Source organism: Anomaloglossus baeobatrachus, chromosome 6 (genome assembly GCF_048569485.1).
Source record: "Anomaloglossus baeobatrachus isolate aAnoBae1 chromosome 6, aAnoBae1.hap1, whole genome shotgun sequence".
Taxonomy (NCBI): domain Eukaryota; kingdom Metazoa; phylum Chordata; class Amphibia; order Anura; family Aromobatidae; genus Anomaloglossus; species Anomaloglossus baeobatrachus.
In genome coordinates, this window is record NC_134358.1 from 94,137,862 (window position 1) to 94,164,945 (window position 27,084).

General features: G+C 44.2%; 1 protein-coding gene across 1 annotated transcript in view; it reads left to right on the top strand.

The window, feature by feature from the left end:
* The window catches only part of CNGB3 (cyclic nucleotide gated channel subunit beta 3), a 262,617-nt gene that overhangs the window by 20,923 nt on the left and 214,610 nt on the right, over positions 1–27,084 (top strand). The window contains exon 2 of the mRNA XM_075316272.1: positions 247–391. Coding sequence (XP_075172387.1) covers positions 247–391 — 145 coding nt within the window. The remainder of the gene's footprint in view (positions 1–246; positions 392–27,084) is intronic.

Consider the following 27,084-nt stretch of genomic DNA (forward strand, 5'->3'; position numbering starts at 1 on the left):
TTGCCAAAAGACTGCTATCAAAGAGCTGGATGATGCTGTTTCTCTCTTCTTGGGTAGTCTCATGTTCAAAGCTATAGTGGATGGTGAGATATGGAGCCTGAAAGTCAAAGGTTCAAAGCAATGTTACGCCTTTGCTCGTCAGTATATTATTCCAAAAGAAGAGGAACAGTTGTCAAATTTGATTCATGCTTTGCTGATAATATTCCACCTGTAGATCTAAATAATACTGTACGTTTTATATTCTAGATGGTCCGGTGGTGGATGATAAATCAACAAAAGAGAATAAACCAAACCCACCACAGCCTGAGGAGAAAGCCCCCCCTATTATACAAAAAGAGAGTTCTCCACCAAAAAATGAAAACCAAATCTGTGATGAAACAAAAGAAAATGAGTAAGTAAATGGTGGTACTTGGTGGTACCTTTGTATAATTAATGTTTGATATGAAAACGATTCATTCTTATTACTTGTCATAACATCTATAACAATGAGTAATTACGGCCTTTGATTCTGATGACCTATACTTAGCAATGGAGTTTGACAAAAGCACTATCCTCTTCATAATATACCAGGTAATGCGTCAAGTATTATATGTAATGGCAGTGTATAGTGTTGTAGCTCCTCCACGTTGACTCGCCGAAGTGTTGTCACGCCTTCAATCAGCTGATCAATGATAATGCAGGTAGTCTGACTGCTGCCTCATGTCCAGTCTAAGCTAAGCCTTGGTAGCTAGTTAGTAAAGCTGTTAAGAACCTGGATTCTTATCACTCTTGGTTGACCACAGCAAATAAATGGTTGGCAGCATGGTGGCTCAGTGGTTAGCACTGCACCCTTGCAGTGCTGAGATCCTGGATTCAAATCCCACCAAGGACAGCAAATGCATGGAGTCTATATATTCTCCGCATTGGTTTCCTCCCACACTCCAAAGACATACTGATATGGAATTTAGATTGTGAGCCCCAAAGGTGACAGTGATGATGATGTTGGTAAAGTGCTGTGGAATTTATAGCCGCTTTATAATTGAGTAAAATAAATATTAACAGAAAGCATCTTGACAATTACCGATAAAGCAGGCAAACGTAACGGATGACTTAGTGTGACGCCCTGGACTATCAGGTCATCACAGGGTATTGTGCAATGTGCCCTTATGTGCAATATCCACCTCTTCCTTGGTTATGGGTCCCCAACTTCATGGTGTTGCCAACAACAGCTAGTAAAATCCTAGGAACACTCTGCACCACACCCACCAGACACACCATTGGACGGCCTGAGTGGAATAGGGTCACCCACTTGGGGGGTTGGTTAAGGGGAGGTTAGGAGTGTCAGAAACAGGCAAAACAGAAGTAGCTCCCAATGAGAGAGGAGCTGGGGAGAAGGAGCTCCCAGGGTCAGAACAGTGGTGGCTCTCAGAGAGAGAGCTGCTCAGGAGCCGGGCTCCTTGGAAGTGGCTAGGTGGCAGACGGTGGTCTGAACCTAGTAGGAGCTGGACCCACGGTCACAGGGGATCGTGACAAGAGGCACGGTATTGTCGAAGAGGACAGCCGGCGGCCTTGTACCATCACTGGGCTGGGCCCACGGCACGACGGGGTACGTGGACCCTAGGTCAGGGAGTAGCTTAAGGCAACCTGACAATTAGCCCGACGAGAATGGAGCCTTCAAGATTCGCTCTCCACCCGCTCCAGAATCGGGGTACTATCGCAACGAGGGGGATAGGACTTTCCACAAAATGATCCAGAAAATCCCAAGTGTGAACCCTAAGAGCAAGCTCCCACAGTTAGCCATACTGGGGAGCGGGACCTGACTAGATCCATACTACTGGGACCAACAGAAAAGTGAACTAAGTGCTAGGAGGAAGGTTACAGATCACCAGGCAACACCATTGGGAACGGGACACAAACTAGCTCCCCTCAGTGGCAGCGGTGTACAGAACTTTGGTTTATCCAGTTGTCGCTGTCAGCTTGGACTGAGTGAGTACTCAAGGGACCACCTTCACTCCCCACTGCACTCCCCAAACACCATCACCGAATCCCGGGGCATCTCCCCTACCTGTGGAGGGTACTAACACTTGGCTGCCCCCTTCCATCACCCCCGGGTACTCCCAACGGCAGCGGTGGTATTCCAAGTTACCACATACCGTGGGTGGTGTCACGAACTATTACATTATCCCCTGTAAATACCCCCTTTATTTGAGTGGTTGCACCACCCCCGGGTCCGGACGCTCCTCGAGCCACCGCGGGTCCGGATCCGAGCAGCCCGGCTGCTTCCACGGGGGTGGCACATTAGCACCCAGATAACCACTATTAAAGAAAATGTGTTACCCTTTTGCATTTTTATTAGTTATTAATATGGGCGTAAAGGTGAAAATTAGCCCCACCTGCATGCCTCCTGAATGAGGGGTCCTCTTTTATATTTTTTATCTTTCAGGCTATGGGGTGTGTGCTGCCAGGAAGATAAGCCGCCCTCCAGTCTTCTTTATATAGGATCCTTCCTCCCTTTCTCTTCAGAGTCCCTGTGACGGAGGTGAGCGGACGGAAATCAAACGTCTGCACATTCTGACTGCCATCTCTCCCCTGTACTGTGAAGAAGCCTGTGCTCACAGAAGGGTGGAACAGTGCAGGGAGGGACAGCAGGCAAGTGCAAGATTTCTGCCCATGTCGCGGGCGGAGGAGGACGCCGCCGCGGCTGCTGCTGCTCGGTGGCTCGAGCGGTGGGCCGGATCCGGGGACTCGAGCGGCGCTCCTCGCCCATGAGTGAAAGGGGTGGTTGGTTTGGGGGATTTAGTCCGTGACGCCACCCACGGGTTGTGGTGAAGATGGGCAGTTTGGCTGTTAGGAAACCCATGGGGTTCCGATCACACTCGGATTTGACTATTGTCAGCGGCTCCAAGCCTGGTCGGGGTCCGATGGCCCTGCCTGTGTGTGCTGGCTTCACTTCGCTCCCCGGTCGTTACCAGCGGGCTAACGCCCAACCCCGGTCCTACGGTTCCGCGTTGCTTCACCACTCCTGCAGACGGCCACCACCGTGTGCCAACCTTGCTGTCAGTGCCTGGGCCACAAACCCAGACACCCAAGTGTTTACTCCTCACACTTCAACCTCCTGGACTAATCTGACACTTTTCCCGCCTCCAGGCCTGGGAACTCCTCGGTGGGTGGGGCCAACCGCTTGGCTCCCCCCCGCCTGGTGTGGACATCAGACCCTGGAGGGAGGCAACAAGGATTTTGTGTTTGGCTAATGTTACTGTCTAATGGGGGTGGGGGTGTTTTTATGTTACCTGTGACGACCTGGCTAGTCCAGGGCGCCACCCCCGCATACCTGACATCACAGGGACACCAGGGAAGAGAAGGGGAGGAGGAATCCTGTATAGTGAAAACCGGAGGCAAGCTTATTTTCCGGGCAGCACATGCCCCATAGCCCGGAAGATAGAAGATATAATCGATGATTTTTGTGAAACGGCCCCTCATCCAGCAGGCATACAAGTATGGCTAATTTCACCTTTATGCCACATTTATGCCCATATTAATTACTAACAAAACTGCAAAAGGATCACAGATTCCCTTTAATGTTCACTATGTAGTATTTGATGTTGTTCCTGTTTGGGTCCTGGTGGTAAAGGGCTGAATATATTTCCAGACTGATATTATCAGTCCCCAGCTGTCTGCTTTGCCTTGACTGGTTAACAAAACTGGGGGGCACCCAACAGTATTTTTTTTTACTATTCATTTATTTATTTATTTCCCAGCAGCGACCTGGGAGTCCATGTGACTCGCCCACCCCAGGGCCTTAGGTGACTCGGTGTCTGGCCGGTCTAGTCCGGGGTAGTCAGCGGTGGCAGGGCCCGATTCCGTGACCCTGGTGGAGTCAATTAATGTGGCGATATTGGGGGAGATGGTGATAATGTTTATATAAGATTCGTGACGCCACCTGTGGAATTTTGCGGCTATGGAGCCGCAGCTGCTGGTAGGGACCTCCGGGGCTGATGTTATGGCAGCTGAGGTGTTTCTTGCTCTCCACAGGTAGAGCAGGTACCCCGGGGCAACCTTTGGTGCTTGGTAAAGTCTATGGTGTTTGTGGACGAGGTGCAGGATAAACCAGACGACACAGGGCTTGCAGTTAAGATGTTTTACTCACTGTTCAGTCTCAGTACTGCAGTTGACCGGTTACCCACGGAATGCCAGGATCTGCTGTCAGGGGCCGCCGCCGATCCCAGATAGGTCAAGGGTCAGTCCCGGTGTACCCCTTTTATGTGTGTCCTTTTCTGACTGGCTTCCTAGCCTTCAACTGTTTTTAGCTGGTCTCGGGCCACCACCACAGGGCCTGTACAAAGGGGGCAGACCTCAGTCGTATCTTGCTCACCTTCACCGGTGATCTGTGGCGGGTTATGGCCCTGGGCGCTTGCAACGATCTCCCAGGCCTTTGGTTTTACTTTTGAGGAATTGTCTTTCTTCCCTCTGTCTAGGGACCGTCCCTGAATGCAGCCACATCCCTCCACCCGATGTTGTCAGTGGAACAGGTCACAAGACAATTGCCCTTCCGTGGCCCTGGAATCCTTTCTTCCTTTCTTTCGGGGTCACCTGGGCCTAACAAGACCCCAGGATCTCCACCAGGAACCTCCTTCTGTCTCTGTCCTTTCGGTCTGCTGTCCTCTCCTGACAGCCCACCTCCTCACTCATCTACTCCTTCACTGCCTGACAGACTTGAACTTCTAGTTCCCTTTTTCTACTCTTTTTCTGACTCCTCCCACACACCCACTGACTAGGCCCCACCCACACCATTGGGACCAGTGATGGGACTTACGGCCCCATGACTAAATCTATGGGGGTTGCTGCCACTATCTCTGACCCGGTGTATGCCTACCAATTGGTGTGTGCAAGTTTTGTCTGTACACCGGCAGTTGACTCCATTCCTACCCGGAATGGGATACCACACCTCTGGCTGAGGTGCAATATCTTCTGTGGCGACGGAAGCCTCAGGTGCGCCACACATGCATTTTCCCCATGCTGTTCTCATTCCATTTGAGTGCTGTTTCCATCTATATCAGTGATTACCGAAACTGCTCTCCTGTTAGAGTCTTTTGGATAAATGCTCTCATTCCCCATTGACTTCCGTTATACTCGTTACTCAAATCGAGCTCATTAGAGAGTCCGACCTGCTCAATTGGAGTAACAAACACTCAATCTCTCTCATTACTATTATATAAATGTATATTTCCTTTGTATGTATTGTAAAAGTCAAATTGGACATAATTACACACAAAACTCCAAAAATGTGCAGGACAAAATTGCTGCCACTATCAACTAAATATTTGGCTGCACACCGTTTGAAATCAATAACTGCGTTTAATCGGTTACTATAACCATCAACAAGCTTCTTATACCTCTCCCCTGGAATTTTGGACTCCTCTTTTGCAAACTGCTCCCGATCTCTCATATTTGAAGAGCACCTTCTCCCAACAGCAATATTAAGATCTCTCCACAGGTGTTCAATGGGATTTAGATCTGAATCATTGCTGCCACTTCAGATCTTAGTGCTTTGTTTTTATCCATTTCTGGAGGCTTCTTGAAGAATGTTTGGGGACATTGTCTTGCTAGAAGACCCATGACCTAGGAAAGAAACCCAGATGTCTGACACTGGGCACTACATTGCAACCCAAAATCCTTTCGTAATCTTCAGATGTCATGATGCCTTGCACAGAGTCAAGGCACTCAGTATCAGATTCAGTAAAACAACCATAAAAACATCTTTGAACCTGTACCATATTTGACTGTTGGTACTATGTTATTTTCTTTGTAGGCCTCATTCTGTTTTCGGTAAACAGTAGAAGGATGTGCTTTACCAAAAAGCTCTATCTTGGTCTCATCTGTCCAAAAGTCAATTTCCTAGAAGCATTTTGACTTACATACATTAAGTTCCTTTGCTGTTCTGAGGAAGGTGACCTGTACGAACAATAAAAGGAATTAGATTATTATACCAATTGAGTATCAGCATGGTGTATACCCGATTTCTACCTACGTCCTACTACATAATTAATTACCAGGAAAATGGCATCACCACAACCAGACAGAAGTAATCACACTTTAAGGCTAGCGCCACACATCCGTGCTGCCGGCACGTGTTTGTCATTTTTTACACGTACCGGCGGCACGGAGACACTTTAACCAATGCTACCCTATTGTAGCAGGCACACACACGTAAAACCACACGGAACGTGTGTCCGTGTGCGTTTGTACGTGTGTGCTTTTTTGAAAGCGCTGACATGTCAGTGTTTTCTCCCGCAGCACGGGTGTCACACGGCCCGCACCCGCACCACACGGGTGTAGTGTGGATGCGGTCCCGTGTGACACGCACCGGAGAAACCACACATGTCAGTGAAAAATAAAAAAACATTAACTCACCTTCTCCAGCCCTCCTGTCTCTGCCGCTGCTGCCTCTTGCTGCCGACCGCCGCTCATTATTCTCATTGAATATTCACTTCACTGCCTGGCAGCAGCAGCAGCGGGGAGACGGGAGGGCTGGAGACCGAGGATCAGCACCACAGACAGCAGCGCGGACATCATGAAGGACCAGGTGAGTATAATAATTACCGGTTCTACGTGTGCTATCGCGGATAGCACACGTAGAACACACGTGTCCCGCACGTACCAGAGACACGTACTTACCTGCACGCAACACGCAGGGAAAATACGTGTCTCTCGGCACGTGCGTGAATTTCACGTGAGTGTGGCAGAAGCCTAAAAAAAAGTGAAACTAAATGTGACAATATAGAAAAAAAATAATCTGGGTATCACCAAGTGAGTCTGATCATTAAGTAATAGAAAGTATTTATCAGCCGATCCACCAGGATATGACTAAGGATCCTGTGCGATCCGAAACGCATTATCTTATCGATTTTTAATCTTTTTTTTTTTTCATTTTTGGATTTTAAATGGAGAAATAAAGCATTTTTTTATTTTTTTGAATTGCTGGATACCTACTTCCTTCATTACCACTGGTCATTAAGTGCATCATCTAAATTTCCATCAGTCATAGGATTAAATTACAAGCTTTGTAGCATACAGCTTCTTCTCTTTTTTTTATTTATTTATTTATTTATTTTTTTTAGTTATTTGGTAGAAATGACAGGAAAATATATGACTGCGTTTTACATAATCGTACATAATGTGTATATATGAAATGAGCATATGCATATGCTTATCATATATAATTGTGTGTATACAGTATGCATGTATATGACTGTCAATTCCTGCATACGACCATCATCTAATAATCAATAATTTCACTTTCCATCATATAAGGAGAATATATATTAAACAGGAGATGTGTGGATCAATCCGCGCTGCTGTAGATAAAAAAAAATACACCAGTACATGGAGTGTGCTCTATTAAATGTGTTTCGAAGTGAAACCCCACTTCTTCTTATGGACAGGCACCAAATTAATTTTGTGCCTGTCCTGAAGAAGTGGGGTTTCACTGCGAAAAGCGTTGCATAGAGTACACTCCATCTACTGCTGGAGGTTTTTTATCTATCTACAGAGCACAGATTGATCCACAGATTTCCTAGTTCCTATGTATTTTCCATTTGGCCATAGGGCCTGTGGACCGTGCGGCAGCTGTATATTGCCTTTATACTGGTTGTGGGTGGCAGAACCCTACAAGGTGAGCGTTTTCACTCACAGTTATTCTGTTTCTTTGGTCCAAAAAAAGAAAAAAGAAAAAACTCATCAAGATGTTCACGTTGCCGCACCCACATATATATGAACCACCTGAAAGACCGTCAGTCACAAGCGGACAAGCACATTGAAAAAGGAAAGACAGTTTCAAAGCCAGTACTAAGGAGCACAGGGCATACACTGCGAATGGAAGAAAAGTGATTCCGGCAGCTAAATAGGAAAGGGTTCTTCACAGTTAGAGCAGTCAGACTGTGGAATGCCCTACCACAAGAGGTAGTAATGGCAGATACTGTAACAACTTTTAAAAAAGGGCTGGATGATTTCCTCAGTACATACAACATTGTTGGTTATAAATGACAATGACATAATGTTGAACTGGTGGAGGAAGGTTGAACTAGATGGACCTAGGTCTTTTTTCAACCTAAGTAACTATATAACTATGTAATATCTTTCAGTGGTTCCATGGAATAATAAATCTTTTTATTGACTATCAATTCATAAAATAAACCGTCAGTATGGGGACAAACCCTGTTGACCAGTTTCAACCATGACGTCTTAGTCGTAACATCTAGTCGTTACGACTAAGACTTCACGGTCAAAACTGGTCAACAGACTTCTAACATCTCTAGAACAACTGTTAAGAGGAGACTTTGTGCAGCAGGCCTTCATGGTAAAATAGCTGTTAGGAAACCACTGCTAAGGACAGGCAACAAGCAGAAAAGACTTGTTTGGGCTAAAGAACACAAGGAATGGACATTAGACCAGTGGAAATCTGTGCTTTGGTCTGATGAGTCCAAATTTGAGATCTTTGGATCCAAACACCGTGTCTTTGTGCGACACAGAAAAGGTGAACGGATGGACTCTACATGCCTGGTTCCCACCATGGAGCATGGACGAGGAGGTGTGATGGTGTGGGGGTGCTTTGATGGTGACACTGTTGGGGATTTATTAAAAAATAAAGGCATACTGAACCAGCATGGCTACCACACCTTCTTGCAGCGGCATTCTATTCCATCCGGTTTGCGTTTAGTTGGACTATCATTTATTTTTCAACAGGACAATGACCCCAAATACACCTCCAGGCTGTGTAAGGGCTATTTGACTAAGAAGGAGAGTGATGGGGTGCTACGCCAGTTGACCTGGCCTCCACAGTCACCAGACCTGACCTCAATCGAGATGGTTTGGGGTGAGCTGGACCGCAGAGTGAGGGCAAAAGGGCCAACAAGTGCTAAGCATCTCTGGGAACTCCTTCCAGACTGTTGGAAGAGCATTTCCGGTGACTACCTCTTGAAGCTCATCAAGAGAATGCCGAGAGTGTGCAAAGCAGTAATCAAAGCAAAAGGTGGCTACTTTGAAGAACCTAGAATATAAGACATACTTTCAGTTGTTTCATACTTTTTGTTAAGTATTTAATTCCACATTTCCTAGCAGCTATTTTACCATGAAGGCCTGCTGCACAAAGTCTTCTCTGAACAGTTGTTCTAGAGATGTGTCTGCTGCTAGAACTCTGTGTGGCATTGACCTGGTCTCTAATCTGAGACAAAGAGTTTTCTTTATTTTCATGATTCTGAAAATAGTTTTGATGCCTTCAATGTGAATCTACAATTTTCAGAATCATGAAAATAAAGAAAACTCTTTGAATGAGAAGGTGTGTCCAAACTTTTGGTCTGTAATTTGATCACCTATTATGATCGTACGTTTGGTTTACCAAACGTTAAGTAGGTAAAATTGCAAAGTGCTTGTAAGAAAGGCAATTTATTAAAAATCATTTCATTCTCTAGAATGTCCAATGACGTACAAAATCTGTAGAAATACGGTAGTAATTAGAGATTGACACAAGGGTTATTCTGAGCAGCCAACGAGGGGGCTACAAACATTGCTATTACAATCAGTGTGTCCATAGTAGTCTAGCCCAAACTTGTTTTCAGCAAAAACAAGAAAACTATACCTAATGTTTTGGAAACGTTTACCCATTTGTCATAGACCAGAGACTATTTCTGCATTTCCTTTCTACGATTGAGATCTTTCTATTTTCAGCACTAGGGTGTATGCTTTGTATACTTGGAATGATGCATTTCCTCCGATTCTGGAGAAACAAAAATATTTATCCTCTACTTCATTCTGTACTGCTAAGTAGCTTTGTCTACACTTCTTGTAGTATTTGTATCTGTAATAGAACCATTTAACTTATTTTTAAGGCAATTCCGTTGAAAGCACTCTATGGTCCACTTTTTTTTAATCAAGCTTTTCCTATAAACATATGTTTTATTTTTGGACAGGGTGTATGTTTTTTAATAACTCATGAAAAATCCTAAAATGTTGCAGTACTTACACTAGCCACTGAGCCCTTACTATAGTGTCTGACAAAAAAATAGCTCAACATATGCGGCACCACCCGGCTGCCATGGGTTTCACTCACTGCGTTTCCGACTGATCCACAGCACTTGCTGGATAAGACTGGAGGTGCTCAGCTTGTCAAACCCAGGACTGGGTAAAGTGGTGATCCAGAAACACAGAATACAAGTAGCACACTTCAATTGTGAAAGTTTAATTGTTTTATTGATCCAGGTATATGTAAAAACAGCAGCCACAATGTTCTTGGAAACAGGTGGAGAGGGTACAGACAGGAGCACTGAGCCGGACGACGGCTGTTTTGTGCGAATCGGTGTGGACTCGTAGAAGCGGTGTAAAAGTGCCATCGTCTGGCTCAGTGCTCCTGTCTGTACCTTCTCCCCCTGTTTCCACGAACATTGTGGCTGCTGTTGTTTCATATACCTGGATCAATACAAAAATAAAACTTTCACGGTTGAAGTGTGCCGCTGTTCTTGTGTGTTCCTGGAGCCCTTACTATAGGCTAACATTTTTTTTAAATCTTACACTCTGGACATGATGACAAGAACAAAAGTCTTTCCATTAACATCACAGGGCAGAATTTCAATGAAAGTTATAATAATAAAGCTGTGGACATATAAAACTGATGACAACGCTGACAGTAGACGATGTAGAAAGCTCAGCTCCTCTACTCTCCCTCTCCCGCTACAGTAGTCATCACTGCAAATGTCACACAACAGGCACTTAACATTATCCAACAAAAAGTGAATGAGTCATCTTCGGATGTCCTTGTACTTGCTTTAAATGGATCATGTCAGGAGAGTCATGCTGCCTTGGCTATGGAAACATTGAATGTAGACAGGTTCCATTGTTACACATAGGCTATGTATCATACAAAAAAGTTTATAAAAAAGATCTGGCTCACCTTTATTATGTCCCTAATTGCATATAGAAGGGGTGTGTCTGGAGGGGGCAACGTGGGACATTTGCTCTGGACGCAGAATACAGGTTACACCATCGGGCCACCTGGTGCGCTGTTCAATGAGTCTCCCCAGTGGCTGCAATTTGGCAGTCCTCAGAGTGGAATTCGGCCATTCTCTGAGCAGGCTTAGAGAAGGTATAACATGCCAGCTCCAAGCAATCAATTGAACTCACATCTTTGAGGTGATAGTACAATTAATACCCTGATCGTCAGCACTTCTTGGTCACGATGACTTCAGCAACAGGATCAGGTCATCTGATCAGGCTATTTACATCACTTCCAACTCCCAATAGGTGAGAAGAAGATTGGTATGTTAAGTGCTCCAATGGAGCTGAAGATACTGGAAATTTATTGTAATTTGGGGGGGGATTTGAGGAGACAGAATGGGGAGCTGACGGGAGGTAATGAGTGGGTAAACAGTATGGGGAGTGGAAATGTATGAGAAGAGAGTATGGAAAGTGAGGGGGGAGTGTGAGGAAACAGTATGGTGAATGAGGGAGGATGCTTATGAATACATTATAGGGAGGGAGATGTAAGAAAAGACAATATGGGCATCAAGAGGGGAATGTGTAAGGAGACACTATGGAGAGTGAGGGAGGTGGGATAGGTGCAGACACAGTATGGAGAGTGAAGGGGATGTGTTAGGAAACAGTTTGAGGAGTAGGGGGAATAGGTGAGGAAACAGTATGAGGAGTATGAGGAGATGGGTGCGGGACTGGTATGGGGAGTGGGGAAATGTGTGAGGAAACAGTATGAGGATTGATGGGGGGAGGTATGGATGCAGAAACAGTATGTGGAGGGCGGCTGTATGAGAAGACATATTATATGGAGATTTAGATGGGAAATGAGTGAAGATACCGTATGAGGATCAAAGAGGCATGGGTGTGGACACAGTTTTCAGAGTTGAGGGGATGTGTGAGGAAACAGTATGAGGGGCAAGGAGGGGTGGAAATGAGTCTGGAAAGACGGATGTATGAGGAGACATTAAGGAGAGTGAGGGGGAGGATGTGTGAGGTGATAGTATGCAATGCGAGGGGGCCATTTTTGCATTGATAAGAGTTAATGTTAGCACTAGTGATGAGTGAGCACTACCATACTCGGATGATCAGTACTTGAAACTAGCAGGTCGTACACGCCAACGGACTTGACTCAAGTACCGGGCATAATGGAATTCAATGGGAAACACAAGGATTTTTCCGGAAGATATTCCAGAAAAATGCTCGAGTTTCCCATTGACTTTCATCATCATACTTGGTACTTGAGTCGAGCTGGTCGGAGAGCATTAACCTTGAGCACCCGCTGTACTCGATCAAGCACTGAGCGTTTGAAACACTTTGAAGCTTGATCCTTAGTATGCTCGCTCATCATTAATTAACATATATTTGAGTCGTAAAAATGAAGTTGCTATGAGGCCCTCTTTTTTTATTATATAAGCTTCGTGTGTAGGTTTATCTATGTATCTACAACACAAAATATTTTCCAGTATGTTATGACTTATAAAATACTTCAGATTAAGGTAAAGGCTCATTAGTAGGAGTCCAAGGTCAGGAACGAGCATTAGTTAGAACACTTGTTTGCCAATTATCGGCTTCTACTAACACGCCGGCAATCACGTGATGGACAAGCAAGATGATTGTTCATCGGATAATTGGATGTTCATGCTGGCATTAAAGTCATGATTATCACTAGCATGACGATATACAATGTGGATAAAATTATCTATAGTTCAGTGATGAGAACAGTTATGGTTTGCCTGTGAAAAATTAACCATTACTTGACTGCTGAATTTCCTGACCCAAGTCTTATACTCACCTGCCAACATCTTCACACTCTGTATTTACCCTCTATCCAGTCGTTCTTCTGCAGGTTGTGACCTGCCAGTTGCTCCAGTGTTTCATGATGACAGCCGAAGTCACTCCTCAATACAACTCTTTAAGAGCCTCGTTCTGGACTTGTTCTGGTTCTCATAGACTTGCAGTGAGTGCTTGTGACCATTACCTCTGACTTCCAGCCAGTCAGAAGTTATGGTCACAAGTTGACACCATGGGACTGGAGCGGCGCTGATAAAAGGTGAAGACACCAGAGGGTGAGTATATTACTAGGGGCAAAAACCTTAGATTAAAAGCACAGTAAATTTAAAAAATGAACAGAAACTGCAGAATGTCTGGCCAGCATGCAATGAAATAAAATACTAACTAAAATCCTACATTTATAACATTCTTTAATTGACATATGTGGTGAGTGGTCAGTGTCAGAAAAGGGCACAAAATTGAGTGTAATTTCAAGATATCTGTGACCATTATGACACCAAATGTATTCTGAGAAAAATTGGATTTAAGCAGCATAATTAGCAGATGCTTATGCAAATTACTACATTTGTATTGAGAAAAATATTCTGGTTTTCTGAAATAATATTCTGTAGTCAAACTATAACAATGATATTCTGAACTGAAATGAACTTGGCATTCACCAGACCTGCAGAATAGAAATCTTGTAGAACAATATTATTCAGATCCAAACTACATTATCAAGACAAACCAGGTATACAGGAGCCAAAACTGTGACATTTTAATAATGTGGTAGTATAATAATGCTAAATAACTATATATATATATATTATATGTATACATACAGTCATGATTTAAATTGTTGAGACTGAGACCGGATACAAATTTTGGTTTGCTGCTTCTGTTAGGTCTCATCCACACACTGCATCTTAGGCCCCCTTCACACGTCCGTGAAAAACACGCACGTGTGTTACGGGCCGTTTTTCGGGTCCGTGTCCCGTTTTTGTGTCCGTTTTTATGGTCCGTGTGGCACCTGTGTGAATTGCGTATGCTAGCCGTGTTTGTGTGCAGAACGTCCGTGTGTGCGTGTGGAATTAACGTGTATGTGTACGTGTAATGTCCGTGTGTAATGTCCGTGTGTGTGATGCACAATGTCGTTTATAAATGTCGGCTGACAGCAGACAGAGTTGCGCGATGAGAATGAACTCGGGTGAACTTCACCCGACTTCATCCTCATACCGCGGCTCTGTCTGTGTCGAGTACTGATTAGCGGTCACCTGTGAAGGATTCACCGGTGACCGCTAATCCCCCGATTGACTGAAGTGTCCCCCCCTCTCTCATACTCACCGATCCCCGATCACCGGTGCTGCACGGCATTCACACGGCTGCGGCGGCTTTTACTATTTTGAAAAAGCCGGCCGCCCATTAAACAATCTCCTATTCCCTGCTTTCCCCGCCCACCGGCGCCTATGATTGGTTACAGTGAGACACGCCCCCACGCTGAGTGACAGGTGTCACACTGCACCCAATCACAGCAGCCGGTGGGCGTGTCTATACTGTGCAGTAAAATAAATAAATAAAAAATGAGGTGAGTAGCGCGATCAGCTGCTGTCACTGAGGTTACCCGCGGCCACCGCTGGATCCAGCGGTGGCCGCGAGTTACCTGACTGACAGCAGCTGATCGCGCTACTCACCTCATTTGCTGTGTGGAGGTGACCGGAGCGGCGGTGTCTTCTGCTGCTCCTGTCACCTCCATGCAGCAGAGCTGGACGCGACGCTGGAGGTCCGTGGAGTACGGACGTGTGACCACAATCATAGATTAACATTGGTGCACGTTTGGCCGTGTCTCCGGTATATACGGAAACGGACCAAACACGCACGTGTATCACGGACGTGTGAAGGGGGCCTCATACTGAGTTTTTGGTGCGTTTTTTGTAAATTTTGTGGTCACAAAAGATGCACCCAAATGCATGCATTTCCTTCCCCCAGCAAAGTCTATGAAATTTCTATTTTCCAGTTTGCACAGCCAATATGCAGCATGTCAGTTCTTTTTGTGTTTTATCCTTGTGTTTCAGAAGACTAGCAGATCAATGCCCCGCTGAATTGAGGTCGGCGGGAGATTGATCCCTTGTATCTGGCCAGATGCCGGTCCCCATGTAAAGTCTACTGGGACCAGAATCCAGCACAAAGGGTTAAGAGCAAGCGCTTCATATTTACCGATTAACCAGGGCGGCTGTCACACTGTTCTTGCGGTTGCTCATTTACTTCCTGGGCCACCCAGTACCTTCATTGAATATGCACTGCTTCCCCCGCCAACCGATGTCTGTGATTGGTTACAGTCAGATGACCCCCACCCTGAGTGACAACGTGTCTGATGCTTCCAATTACAGGCGCTGGTGGGAGGGTCTATATCGTATAGTGAAAAAAAAAAAATAAAAAAAAAATGTTATAGGATCTCCCATATTATGATACTCAGCACAGATAAAGCCCATCAGCTGGAGGCTGGTATTCTGAGGTTATGGATATCCATGGTTATTGGGCACCCTCAGCCTAAAATATCAGCCTCCAGACGCCCGTAATTGCCACATCCATTAGATGCCACCATTTCATAACATGTACAACACATCACATAGTAACAGGTCAATTGTAGGTGGAACATTCAAGACCTATACCTATTGCATTAAAGTATCTCTTTCACTTAGTGTGATTCAAGGCAATCCATAGTCATAGTCCACATGATGACAAATTTCATACCCACAAGGTGATGATATGAGGTAAGGGCGGCAATGTTGTAGTAACGATGTCACCGGCTGGTCTTAGGAAGCAAGGACCTCACACAAGCCCAACGTACGTTTCAAATGGAACATTTTCAGATCTTCATCAGGGAACGAGGTTCTGTGGTGTAGTCCCACCAAATGCTGGGTTTAAATAGCCGCCACTGATGTCTGAAACCCGTAAATCGCGTGGTGGCGCATACGCAGATTCACCCAGAGAGTCTCGCAGGCTGCCCTGTTGTATTGTCATCTCGCGCATGTGCGGGAGCAGGGACGCGTCATCATGGCTCCCGTGCATGCGCGCCAGTGTATAGACAGCAGCGGTCAAGCCGGCAAGACAGGCCATAGGATCCATGCATGTGCACAGGATGACCAGAGCGGACACAGCGATTCAATGCATATTACAAAGAGTATCTAACCCAACAGAGGCATCCATATTAAATAGTTAAAAAACTTGACATAAAAAATGGACAGTCCATGACATCCTCCAATCAGGGGAAGTCTTCCTTAAATTTCCTTGATATCAAAAGATTGTAAAAGTGCCTAAGTAGAGCAGAAATACAAAATAATTCCCAGCATTTTTAAAGGACCAAAAAAGATTAAAAATAAAAAACATAAAAGAAGGCAGTGGTCATTCAGACATGGACTATGATATACAGTTAGGTCCAGAAATATTTGGACAGTGACACAATTTTCGCGAGTTGGGCTCTGCATGCCACCACATTGGATTTGAAATGAAACCTCTACAACAGAATTCAAGTGCAGATTGTAACGTTTAATTTGAAGGTTTGAACAAAAATATCGGATAGAAATTGTAGGAATTGTACACATTTCTTTACAAACACTCCACATTTTAGGAGGTCAAAAGTAATTGGACAAATAAACCAAACCCAAACAAAATATTTTTATTTTCAATATTTTGTTGCATCAAAAACAGCAACAAAAAGAGGAGCTAAAAACTCCCCCAAAAATGTATTATAAAATGAACTCACAGCAAAAAAGGGCAACCAGTCCAGTTAGCCCAGGCCAACACATCTAATGCACAAACAGGATGCAGACAAGCCTCTCAACATGATGGACACTTCACAGGTGCAAGGTAAATTGCACACCAGTGGCGCGCATAGGGCACTGTTCACACTTGTATGCGCATGGTGTCCAGCCAGCAACCTATTACCACGCCCTTACTATTAGATTAGGCGGGTTACCCGGACACTACTCACTGCAGCACGTAAGGGACAGAAATTCCACTATGCACGGCCGTATTAAGAGGCCCGGCTGCACCCCGCATAGTCAAAGTGCAAAAAATACATATAAAATATATGTGAGGTATTAGTTTGTAAATTGGCCAATGTACGTAAACCCACAATCCTCATCACGGATCCTCACGCTTGCGGGTCCCTACACTGATAAATATCAAAAACAGCAACAAAAAGAGGAGCTAAAAACTCCCCCAAAAATGTATTATAAAATGTACTCACAGCAAAAAAGGGCAACCAGTCCAGTTAGCCCAGGCCAACACATCTAATGCACAAACAGGATGCAGACAAGCCTCTCAACATGATGGACACTTCACAGGTGCAAGGTAAATTGCACACCAGTGGCGCGCATAGGGCACTGTTCACACTTGTATGCGCATGGTGTCCAGCCAGCAACCTATTACCACGCCCTTACTATTAGATTAGGCGGGTTACCCGGACACTACTCACTGCAGCACGTAAGGGACAGAAATTCCACTATGCACGGCCGTATTAAGAGGCCCGGCTGCACCCCGCATAGTCAAAGTGCAAAAAATACATATAAAATATATGTGAGGTATTAGTTTGTAAATTGGCCAATGTACGTAAGCCCACAATCCTCATCACGGATCCTCACGCTTGCGGGTCCCTACACTGATAAATATCAAAAACAGCAACAAAAAGAGGAGATGTGTTGGCCTGGGCTAACTGGACTGGTTGCCCTTTTTTGCTGTGAGTACAATATTTTGTTGCGAATCCTTTGGAGGCAATCACTGCCTTAAGTCTGGAACCCATGGACATCACCAAACGCTGGGTTTCCTCCTTCTTAATGCTTTGCCAGGCCTTTACAGCTGCAGCCTTCAGGTCTTGCTTGTTTGTGCGTCTTTCCGTCTTAAGTCTGGATTTGAGCAAGTGAAATGCAGGCTCAATTGGGTTAAGATCTGGTGATTGACTTGGCCATTGCAGAATGTTCCACTTTTTTGCACTCATGAACTCCTGGGTAGCTTTGGCTGTATGCTTGGGGTCATTGTCCATCTGTACTATGAAGCGCCGTCCGATCAACTTTGCGGCATTTGGCTGAATCTGGGCTGAAAGTATATCCCGGTACACTTCAGAATTCATCCGGCTACTCTTGTCTGCTGTTATGTCATCAATAAACACAAGTGACTCAGTGACATTGAAAGCCATGCATGCCCATGCCATCACGTTGCCTCCACCATGTTTTACAGAGAATGTGGTGTGCCTTGGATCATGTGCCGTTCCCTTTCTTCTCCAAACTTTTTTCTTCCCATCATTCTGGTACAGGTTGATCTTTGTCTCATCTGTCCATAGAATACTTTTTCAGAACTGAGCTGGCTTCAGGAGGTGTTTTTCAGCAAATTTAACTCTGGCCTGTCTATTTTTGGAATTGATGAATGGTTTGCATCTAGATGTGAACCCTTTGTATTTACTTTCATGGAGTCTTCTCTTTACTGTTGACTTAGAGACAGATACACCTACTTCACTGAGAGTGTTCTGGACTTCAGTTGATGTTGTGAACGGGTTCTTCTTCACCAAAAAAAGTATGAGGCGATCATCCATCACTGTTGTCATTCGTGGACGCCCAGGCCTTTTTGAGTTCCCAAGCTCACCAGTCAATTCCTTTTTTCTCAGAATGTACCCGACTGTTGATTTTGCTACTCCAAGCATGTCTGCTATCTCTCTGATGGATTTTTTCTTTTTTTTCAGCCTCAGGATGTTCTGCTTCACCTCAATTGAGAGTTCCTTAGACCGCATGTTGTCTGGTCACAGCAACAGCTTCCAAATGCAAAACCACACACCTGTAATCAACCCCAGACCTTTTAACTACTTCATTGATTACAGGTTAACGAGGGAGACGCCTTCAGAGTTAATTGCAGCCCTTAGAGTCCCTTGTCCAATTACTTTTGGTCCCTTTAAAAAGAGGAGGCTATGCATTACAGAGCTATGATTCCTAAACCCTTTCTCCGATTTGGATGTGAAAACTCTCATATTGCAGCCGGGAGTGTGCACTTTCAGCCCATATTATATATATAATTGTATTTCTGAACATGTTTTTGTAAACAGCTAAAATAACAAAACTTGTGTCACTGTCCAAATATTTCTGGACCTAACTGTAAATAAATAATAAAAAGAAAGAGGGTCTATGCCGTGCATGATTGTACCGAATGATCACTACAATTCAAACAGAGGGATCCAGCGTCTTAAGGTGAATTGTGAAGCATTTAAAAATAAAAACGTTTATTGTATCCATTAAAACATCCAAGGATAGACACACAAGAAGCACATAGGAGCAGGATAGAGGATCCTTCCTACGTGTTTCAACCTATTAAGGTCTTAATCATGGAATGCGCAAAAGTCTCCAAAAAAGAGGTTATTTAAATTCACTACACGTCATGAAACAGGTTTGGAATAATTAATAAAAATAAACACACCCATCCAAATGTTGTGTGAGCAACAAAGAATGTGATGTGTATCACTGAGACAAAAAAGATTGCACTTTAAAACCTTGCAATTGACTGGTCACTACAGGAATGGGGCATAACTAATGGACTCATTCAGTCCCTTAGGGACCAAGGTGTCTATTAACAGAATCCATTTTGCCTCACACTGCGTCAGTCGTTTTCTGAGGTCACCACCCCTGATCCCCCCATCTATAACATCAACACCCTTAACTGTGAACTTGGAGTGGTCACAGGAGTGGTGAGACTAAAGCGGGCTTTACACGCTACGATATCGTTAATGAATTATCGTCGGGGTCACGGTGCTTGTGACGCACATCCGGCATCATTAACGATATCACAGTGTGTGACACTTATGAGCGACCTTAAGCGATCGCAAAAGCGGTCAAAATCGTTTGCCGCGGAGGGGTCGTCCTGAAACAAAAAATCGTTTTCTGCTTATTAGCGATGTTGTTCGTCGTTCCTGTGGCACCACACATCGCTATGTGTGACTCTGTAGGAGCGACGAACATCTCCTTACCTGCCTCCACCGGCAATGCGGAATGAAGGAGGTGGGTGGGATGTAAAGTCCCGCTCATCTCCGCCCCTCCGCTTCTATTGGATTCCTGCCGTGTGACATCGCTGTGACGCTGCATGAACTGCCCCCTTAGAAAGAAGGAGGTTCGCCGGCCAGAGCGATGTCGCAGGGCAAGTAAGTGCGTGTGGCGGGGTTAAGCGAGGTTGTGTGGCACGGGCAACGATTTGCCTGTGTCACACAACCGACGGGGGCGGGTACGATCGCTTGCGATCTTGCTAGCGAGATCGCAGCATGTAAAGCCCGCTTTAAAATGCCTAGGCAGGGTTTTTAAAAGGGAAACATCTTTTACAGATCTGGCTGCAGCAATATCCCTCACATGCCCCCTGACCCTTATGTGCAGCTCACGAGAAGTGAAGCCCACATAGATCAGGGAGCAAGTGCATGTGGCAAAGTACACCACATGTGTTGTACCACATGTGATGCATTGTTTGATGGTATAATTCCTTTGGCCATCCGATGACTGAAAAGATGTGCTGTGAAGGACATTGCTGCAAGCCAGACAATGTCCACAGGGGAAACACCCCTCTAAAGGACCCCGCAAACCAAATGGATGAGCTCTCAGGGGACATAGTGGCTTTTTACCTTATAATCCTTTAAATTTTTAATTCTCCTAGATGTCATGAGTGGATTTTGTGTAAGGGTCTCTCCCAATGCAGGGTCTGTCAATAGTACTGACCAGTGTTTCTTTAATATGTCTCACAGTGTTTCCCATTCTTGATTGTAAGTTCCAACGAATCTTACTTTCAAATTAAAAAGCTCCTGTTTTTTGAGGTTATATGTAAGCAACTGTGCTTTAGGGGGGGGGTTGGCTCTGTTGTATCCATACTGGATGCTTCTGTTGCTATTTCCCCTATCTTGGAAACGGCCCCAAAGAGCAGCCGATTGTGCCTCATAACTGTTGTCGGACGAGCAGATCTGTCTCATCCTCAAAAACTGTCCGGTCAGAATGGCGCGAATAGTAGAAGGGTTTTGGGCAGATGAGGCATGTAGCAATGCATTAACTGACTTGTCCTTACGGTACATGTCTGTTTGCACCGACCCCTTGTCATCAATGGTAATTTGAATATCCAAGAAGTCGATCATGCAATTGCTACTCTTATAGGTCAATTTAATGTTAAAATTATTCAAATGCAATTGCCTCATGAACTAATCAAGCTGCTCCGCTGGGCCCTGCTGCCTAAAAAGAATATCATCAATATAACGAAGCCAGCACTGCACATGGCCACAAGCCCCCATGCCCATCACCAAATACCAACCTCTCCCAGTATTCCAGAAAGAGGCAGGTGTACGAGGGCGCGCAAGTCGAGCCCTTGACACTGCCACGCTTCTGCTTATAAAAATTGTCTTTAAAGACAAAACAATTGTGTGTCAGGTTGAAACAGAGCAGTTCTATGATCAAATTGCCCATCTCGGCACCCCAACCGGGTGCTTCAAGGAAAAATCGGACTGCTTCAAGTCCGTCATTCATCATGGGCTATACAGGTATACAAGCTTTCGATGTCGGCTGTGACAATGGTCATATCATCCAAAGATGCTGGGGCGTTGGGGTTTGAGCCCATGTGCAATGCTGGCTTCGTTATATTGATGTTATTCTGTTTGTGTGGCAGGGCCCAGTGGAGCAGCTTAATAAGTTCAAGAGAAAGTGCTGCCTGTGCACATGATCAGGGTCACTCACAGCAAATTTTGACTGTTATCCATCTTATGCAGAACACTAGCATCTGCACAAGAATAAATTGACATGCTGCTGCTCGGAAAGCCACACCACATGTGGGTTTATGGAGCGTCTAAAGGAAACACAGTAGGCATGGGATTTCTATAAATCCCATCCACTACTTGTACTATACAGCATATGTCTTATTTACTGCACTATTCTATATCCTATTGTGTATAAATATGTGACTCCTCAGATTTTGTGTTATACCATGCCTGATGAAGAGACCAGGGTAGTCTTAAAAGCTTGCTATTTATTACCATCTTTTCCATTAGCCATTAAAAGGTATCAACCACTGAGGACTCTCAGTTCTTTTAAACTATTTTTTTCTTCAATTTATTATATGCTTTCACGTAGAAATGCTGATAACTTTCCTACATTGCATTAATGGTCAATGTTTTTTACAACTGACATTTTTTATCAGGGAGGGTTTTTTTTATACTCCCCACAAGGCATTAATTTAAAGAGACCTCTAATGCAGCTTTGCTAAATCTGTATAGAATAAAACATGTTTATTTTACTTTTGGGGGAGACTAAAACAAATGGAACTTTTTTTCAAACTGCAAAAAAGCATCAACATACCCCATTCAGAAACACACGGTAACAAGTGATGAGCATTTTGGCGCTCAGACAGGCTCGACATATTTGCCCAGTATAAGGGGAGTCAATGAGGAATTCGAGCATTTTTGCGGAAGATCTTCCGGAAAAAAGCTTAAGCTACCCATTGATTTCCATTACACTCAATAAATAAATAAGTTGTGCTCATCCGAGCATCAAGATGCTCATTATGAGTACTGAGCATGGTAGTGCTCGCTCATCACTAACAGTACAATATTAAAGTTATACCATCATTAGTTTAGACAGTATTTTTTTCTTTGCTTTTCAGAGTTTCCTTGATAAGAACAATTAAAGTAAATGCATGGTTTAGTAAAAAAAAAGTTCCCATTGCAGACTAATTGCACTTTAGTCGGTCCTGAACAGCCTTGTACTTAGACTGTCATGGCAGTGTTATTATTAGCATCATTTCTGAATCACTGCTTAAATGTATCACTGGGGAACATAAAATGACTGAGCTGAATTTCATGAAGTCAACAAACTTTTTAGTTCAAGTATAGAGAAATTAGAAACTGGCTAATGATTTAAAGTAACATCCTATAGAAATAAGTAACTTAAGATAGGAAGGTAATAATTGTCCAGACCAGTTGTCACCACTACGTCTGGGTGTCCACCTGCAGAAAGCATATATGCCCGAAAATGGTGCAAGACAGAGCACACAGTAACTTCGTCTGCTCCATTACAGTCAATTTCCCTGTCGGAGCATGCGTCCGATACCCGAACGGGGGTTCGGCCGGAAGCTGCGACGGGACCAGTGAATGTAGGTTATAATACAGTGTGAAAGCAGCTTTAGCTTTAGAGAATAGCTTGCAGCTCAATGCGATTGAGTAGTGGGAGTGCAAATGTAAAGAGTAGAGTTGAGCGCGGTTCGCGGTTCGTGGTTCTCCAGTTCTAGGCTCGAGTGATTTTGGGGCTGTTCTAGATCGAACTAGAACTCGAGCTTTTTTGCAAAAGCTCGATAGTTCTAGATACGTTCGAGAACGGTTCTAGCAGCAAAAAGCAGGGCTTTTTACAGCTACAGTGTGCAGGAGCCATCGCTGGCAGCCTGCCAGAAGCTGGTAACCAAGATAAACATCGGGTATCCAAGCAAAGCGCTTTGGTTAGTAACCCGATGTTTATCCTAGTTACGTGCAGGAAGCAGACACTTCCCCGCTCAGCTCACTCCGCCCCCTCCTGCCCGCGGCATGTACACATACATACACACACACACACACACACACACACACACACACACACATGGTCCCGCTCGGCTTACCTGCGGTGATGAAGTCCCGCCATCCCGACCTCAGCGCTGTCACTGTCCTCCATGGCCGCCACTTGTCACATCACCTCTCGCTTCCGACCCGAGACTGACTAGCGGTGACGTCACGGGCCCCTCGCGATACTTGGTGTGAAGGTGCCGGTCATTGAACTCAGTGACAGGTGCTGTCAGTGTGCTGGAGATCAGCGCAGGTAATGTACCTCGCTGACAGCAGCACTTGTCATCCCCTGCAGTGACCTGGGCTGACCCATTGATGTTAGCTCAGGTCACTGCATTGCTCTCCCAGCCAATGGGAAACATCCTGCTCTTCATTGACTGGGACAGTGTGGATCGTCATGGCAACCCCTTGGATTACACCAGACCTGGATTTGTTTTTCATTCTAATAAATTGGTTAAAGAGGGAATGTTTTGGGGAGTGTTTTTTCAAATAAAAATGTGTTTGTCGTCTATTTTTTTTATTACTGACTGGGTTGGTGATGTCGGGTATCTGATAGATGCCTGACCTCACCAACCCCAGGGCTTGATGCCAGGTGACATTACACATCTGGTATTAACCCCATATATTACCCCGTTTGCCACCGCACCAGGGCGCGGGATTAGCTGGGGCGAAGCACCAGGATTGGCGCATCTAATGGATGCGCCACTTCTGGGGCGGCTGCGGCCTGCTATTTTTAGGCTGGGGAGAGTCCAATAACCATGGACCTCCCTAGTCTGAGAATATCAGGCCCCAGCTGTCTGCTTTACCTTGGCTGGTGATCCAATTTTGGGGGGACCCCTACGTGTTTTTTTTTTTAATTATTTATTTAATTTAAAATAACAGCGTGGGGTGCCCTCAGTTTTGGATTACCAGCCAAGGTGAGGTTGCCAGCTGTGGTCTGCAGGCTGCAGCCGTCTGCTTTACCCTAGCTGGCTACAAAACTAGGGGGAACCCTACGTCATTTTTTTTTCATTTTTTTGGCTAAATACAAAGCTAAGCACCCCTTAGTGCCACATGAAAGGCACCAAAGGGTGCTCCACTTTTTCTCCACTTTTTCTCCACTTTTTCTCCATTTTTTTCTCCACTTTTTCTCCACTTTTTCTACATTTTTTTTCTCCATTTTTTCTCCATTTTTCCTCCATTTTTTCTCCACTTTTTCTTCACTTTTTCTCCACTTTTTCTCCATTTTTTATCCATTTTTTCTCCACTTTTTCTCCACTTTTTCTCCACTTTTTCTCCACTTTTTATCCATTTTTTTCTCCACTTTTTCTCCACTTTTTCTCCACTTTTTCTCCACTTTTTCTCCATTTTTTTCTCCACTTTTTATCCACTTTTTCTACATTTTTTTCTCCATTTTTCTCCACTTTTTCTCCATTTTTACTCCACTTTTTCTCCACTTTTTCTCCATTTTTTTCTCCACTTTTTCTCCACTTTTTCTCCACTTTTTCTCCATTTTTTCTCCACTTTTCTCCACTTTTTCTCCACTTTTTCTCCACTTTTTATCCATTTTTTTCTCCACTTTTTCTCCACTTTTTCTCCATTTTTTTCTCCACTTTTTCTCCACTTTTTCTACATTTTTTCTCCACTTTTTCTCCACTTTTTCTACATTTTTTTCTCCACTTTTTCTACATTTTTTCTCCACTTTTTCTCCACTTTTTCTCCACTTTTTCTCCATTTTTGTCTCCACTTTTTCTCCACTTTTTCTCCACTTTTTCTCCACTTTTTCTCCATTTTTTCTCCACTTTTTCTCCACTTTTTCTCCACTTTTTATCCACTTTTTATCCATTTTTTTCTCCACTTTTTCTCCACTTTTTCTCCAGTTTTTCTCCATTTTTTTCTCCACTTTTTCTCCACTTTTTCTCCACTTTTTCTACATTTTTTCTACACTTTTTCTTCACTTTTTCTACATTTTTTTCTCCACTTTTTCTCCACTTTTTCTACATTTTTTCTCCACTTTTTCTCCACTTTTTCTCCACTTTTTCTACATTTTTTTTCTCCACTTTTTATCCATTTTTTCTCCACTTTTTCTCCACTTTTTCTCCACTTTTTCTCCATTTTTTTCTCCACTTTTTCTCCACTTTTTCTCCACTTTTTATCCACTTTTTATCCACTTTTTCTCCGTTCTTTTTCTATGGTCAGTCTACCCATTAGTTCTGCCATGCATACTGTAGCTCTACACCTACTGCACATGTTACTTTATGATTGACATCTCTTTCGTACCAGAGCTGTCTAAGCCTACTCTGACCCCATATTTGTCATTACTATATTGTCCTTGTACTGTATTATGACATTTGTATCATGTGTTTCATTTCTTGCTGTGTTGCAATTTTTTTGCTGCATCCCAATTGCACCTCTACATTGTTCGAGTTTATGTTATTGTTCTCTCACTCTTATGTGATACTGATTATTGTCATTTTTCATGATTACAAGCAGATAAGTCCAATCTGACGAAGGCTCAGGCCGAAACGTCATTTGTAACTTGTTTTGGACAAAAACATATATGCTTATGAAAATTTTTTTTTCTTAATACGGACCAATAAAGAGTGATTTTGCATTACTATCCGTTGTGACTTACTGACTTAGTCTGGGAGATTTAGAGTACCGAGGTTACTCACTAATTTTATCTATTATTACCTCTGAGCACCTATATACCAGTGAGCAGAGCTTCCTCTACAGTAGTTCTCCTGATTAGGCATGCCCTTACCTCATGAGCAGGGCATTGCAGCTTTGGTAGCAACCATTACGACATGGACTCTGCTGCTGTGGACCCGGGGAGAGTGAGTGCAGATTCATTGCACCCACACTCCTCACATGAAGAGTCCGCACTCCTAGAAAATGGGGGATACGTTCCCTGAGTGTCTCCCCCCCCCGATATTCTAGACGGTCCAGAGTCGTCATGGGACCCCTTTATTTTTTTTCTTACAATAAATTGGTGAAAGAGGAAATGTTTTGGGGACTGTTTTTTCAAATAAATTTCTTTTGTCGATTTTTTTTTTTTTTTGTTAGTACTGACAGTTTATGATGTTGGGTATCTAATAGACGCCATGACATCACAAACTGCTGGGCTTGATCTCAGGTGACTTTACAGCTAGTATCAACCCGATTTATTACCCCGTTTGCCACTGCACCAGGGCACGGGATGAGCTGGGGTGAAGCGCCAGGATTGGCGCATCTAGTGGATGCGCCACGTCTGGGGTGCCTGCGGCCTGCTATTTTTAGGCTGTGAAGGCCCAATAACTATGGACCTTCCCACCCTGAGAATACCAGACCACAGCTGTCCGCTTTACCTTGGCTGGTGATCCAATTTGGGGGGGACCCTACTTTTATTGTGTAATTATTAATATTTATAAAATAATTATAAAAAAGAGCCTGAGGGGACCTCCACATTGGATCCCCAACCACGGTAAAGCTGCCAGCTGTGGTTTTCAGGCTACAGCCGTCTGCTTTACCCTAGCTGGCTATCAAAAATGGGGGGACCCAACGTCATTTTTTTTTTTAACTATTTTTTAAATAGAAAAAATTAATGGGCTTCCCTGTATTTTGATTTCCAACCAAGGTAACGGCAGGCAGATGGGGGTGGCAAGCCATAGCTGTCTGCTTTATCTGCGGAGAATCAAAAATACCGCGGAGCGCTACGTCATTTTTTTAAAGATTTATTTTTACAGCACTGTGATGTCCAGCAATCAAAA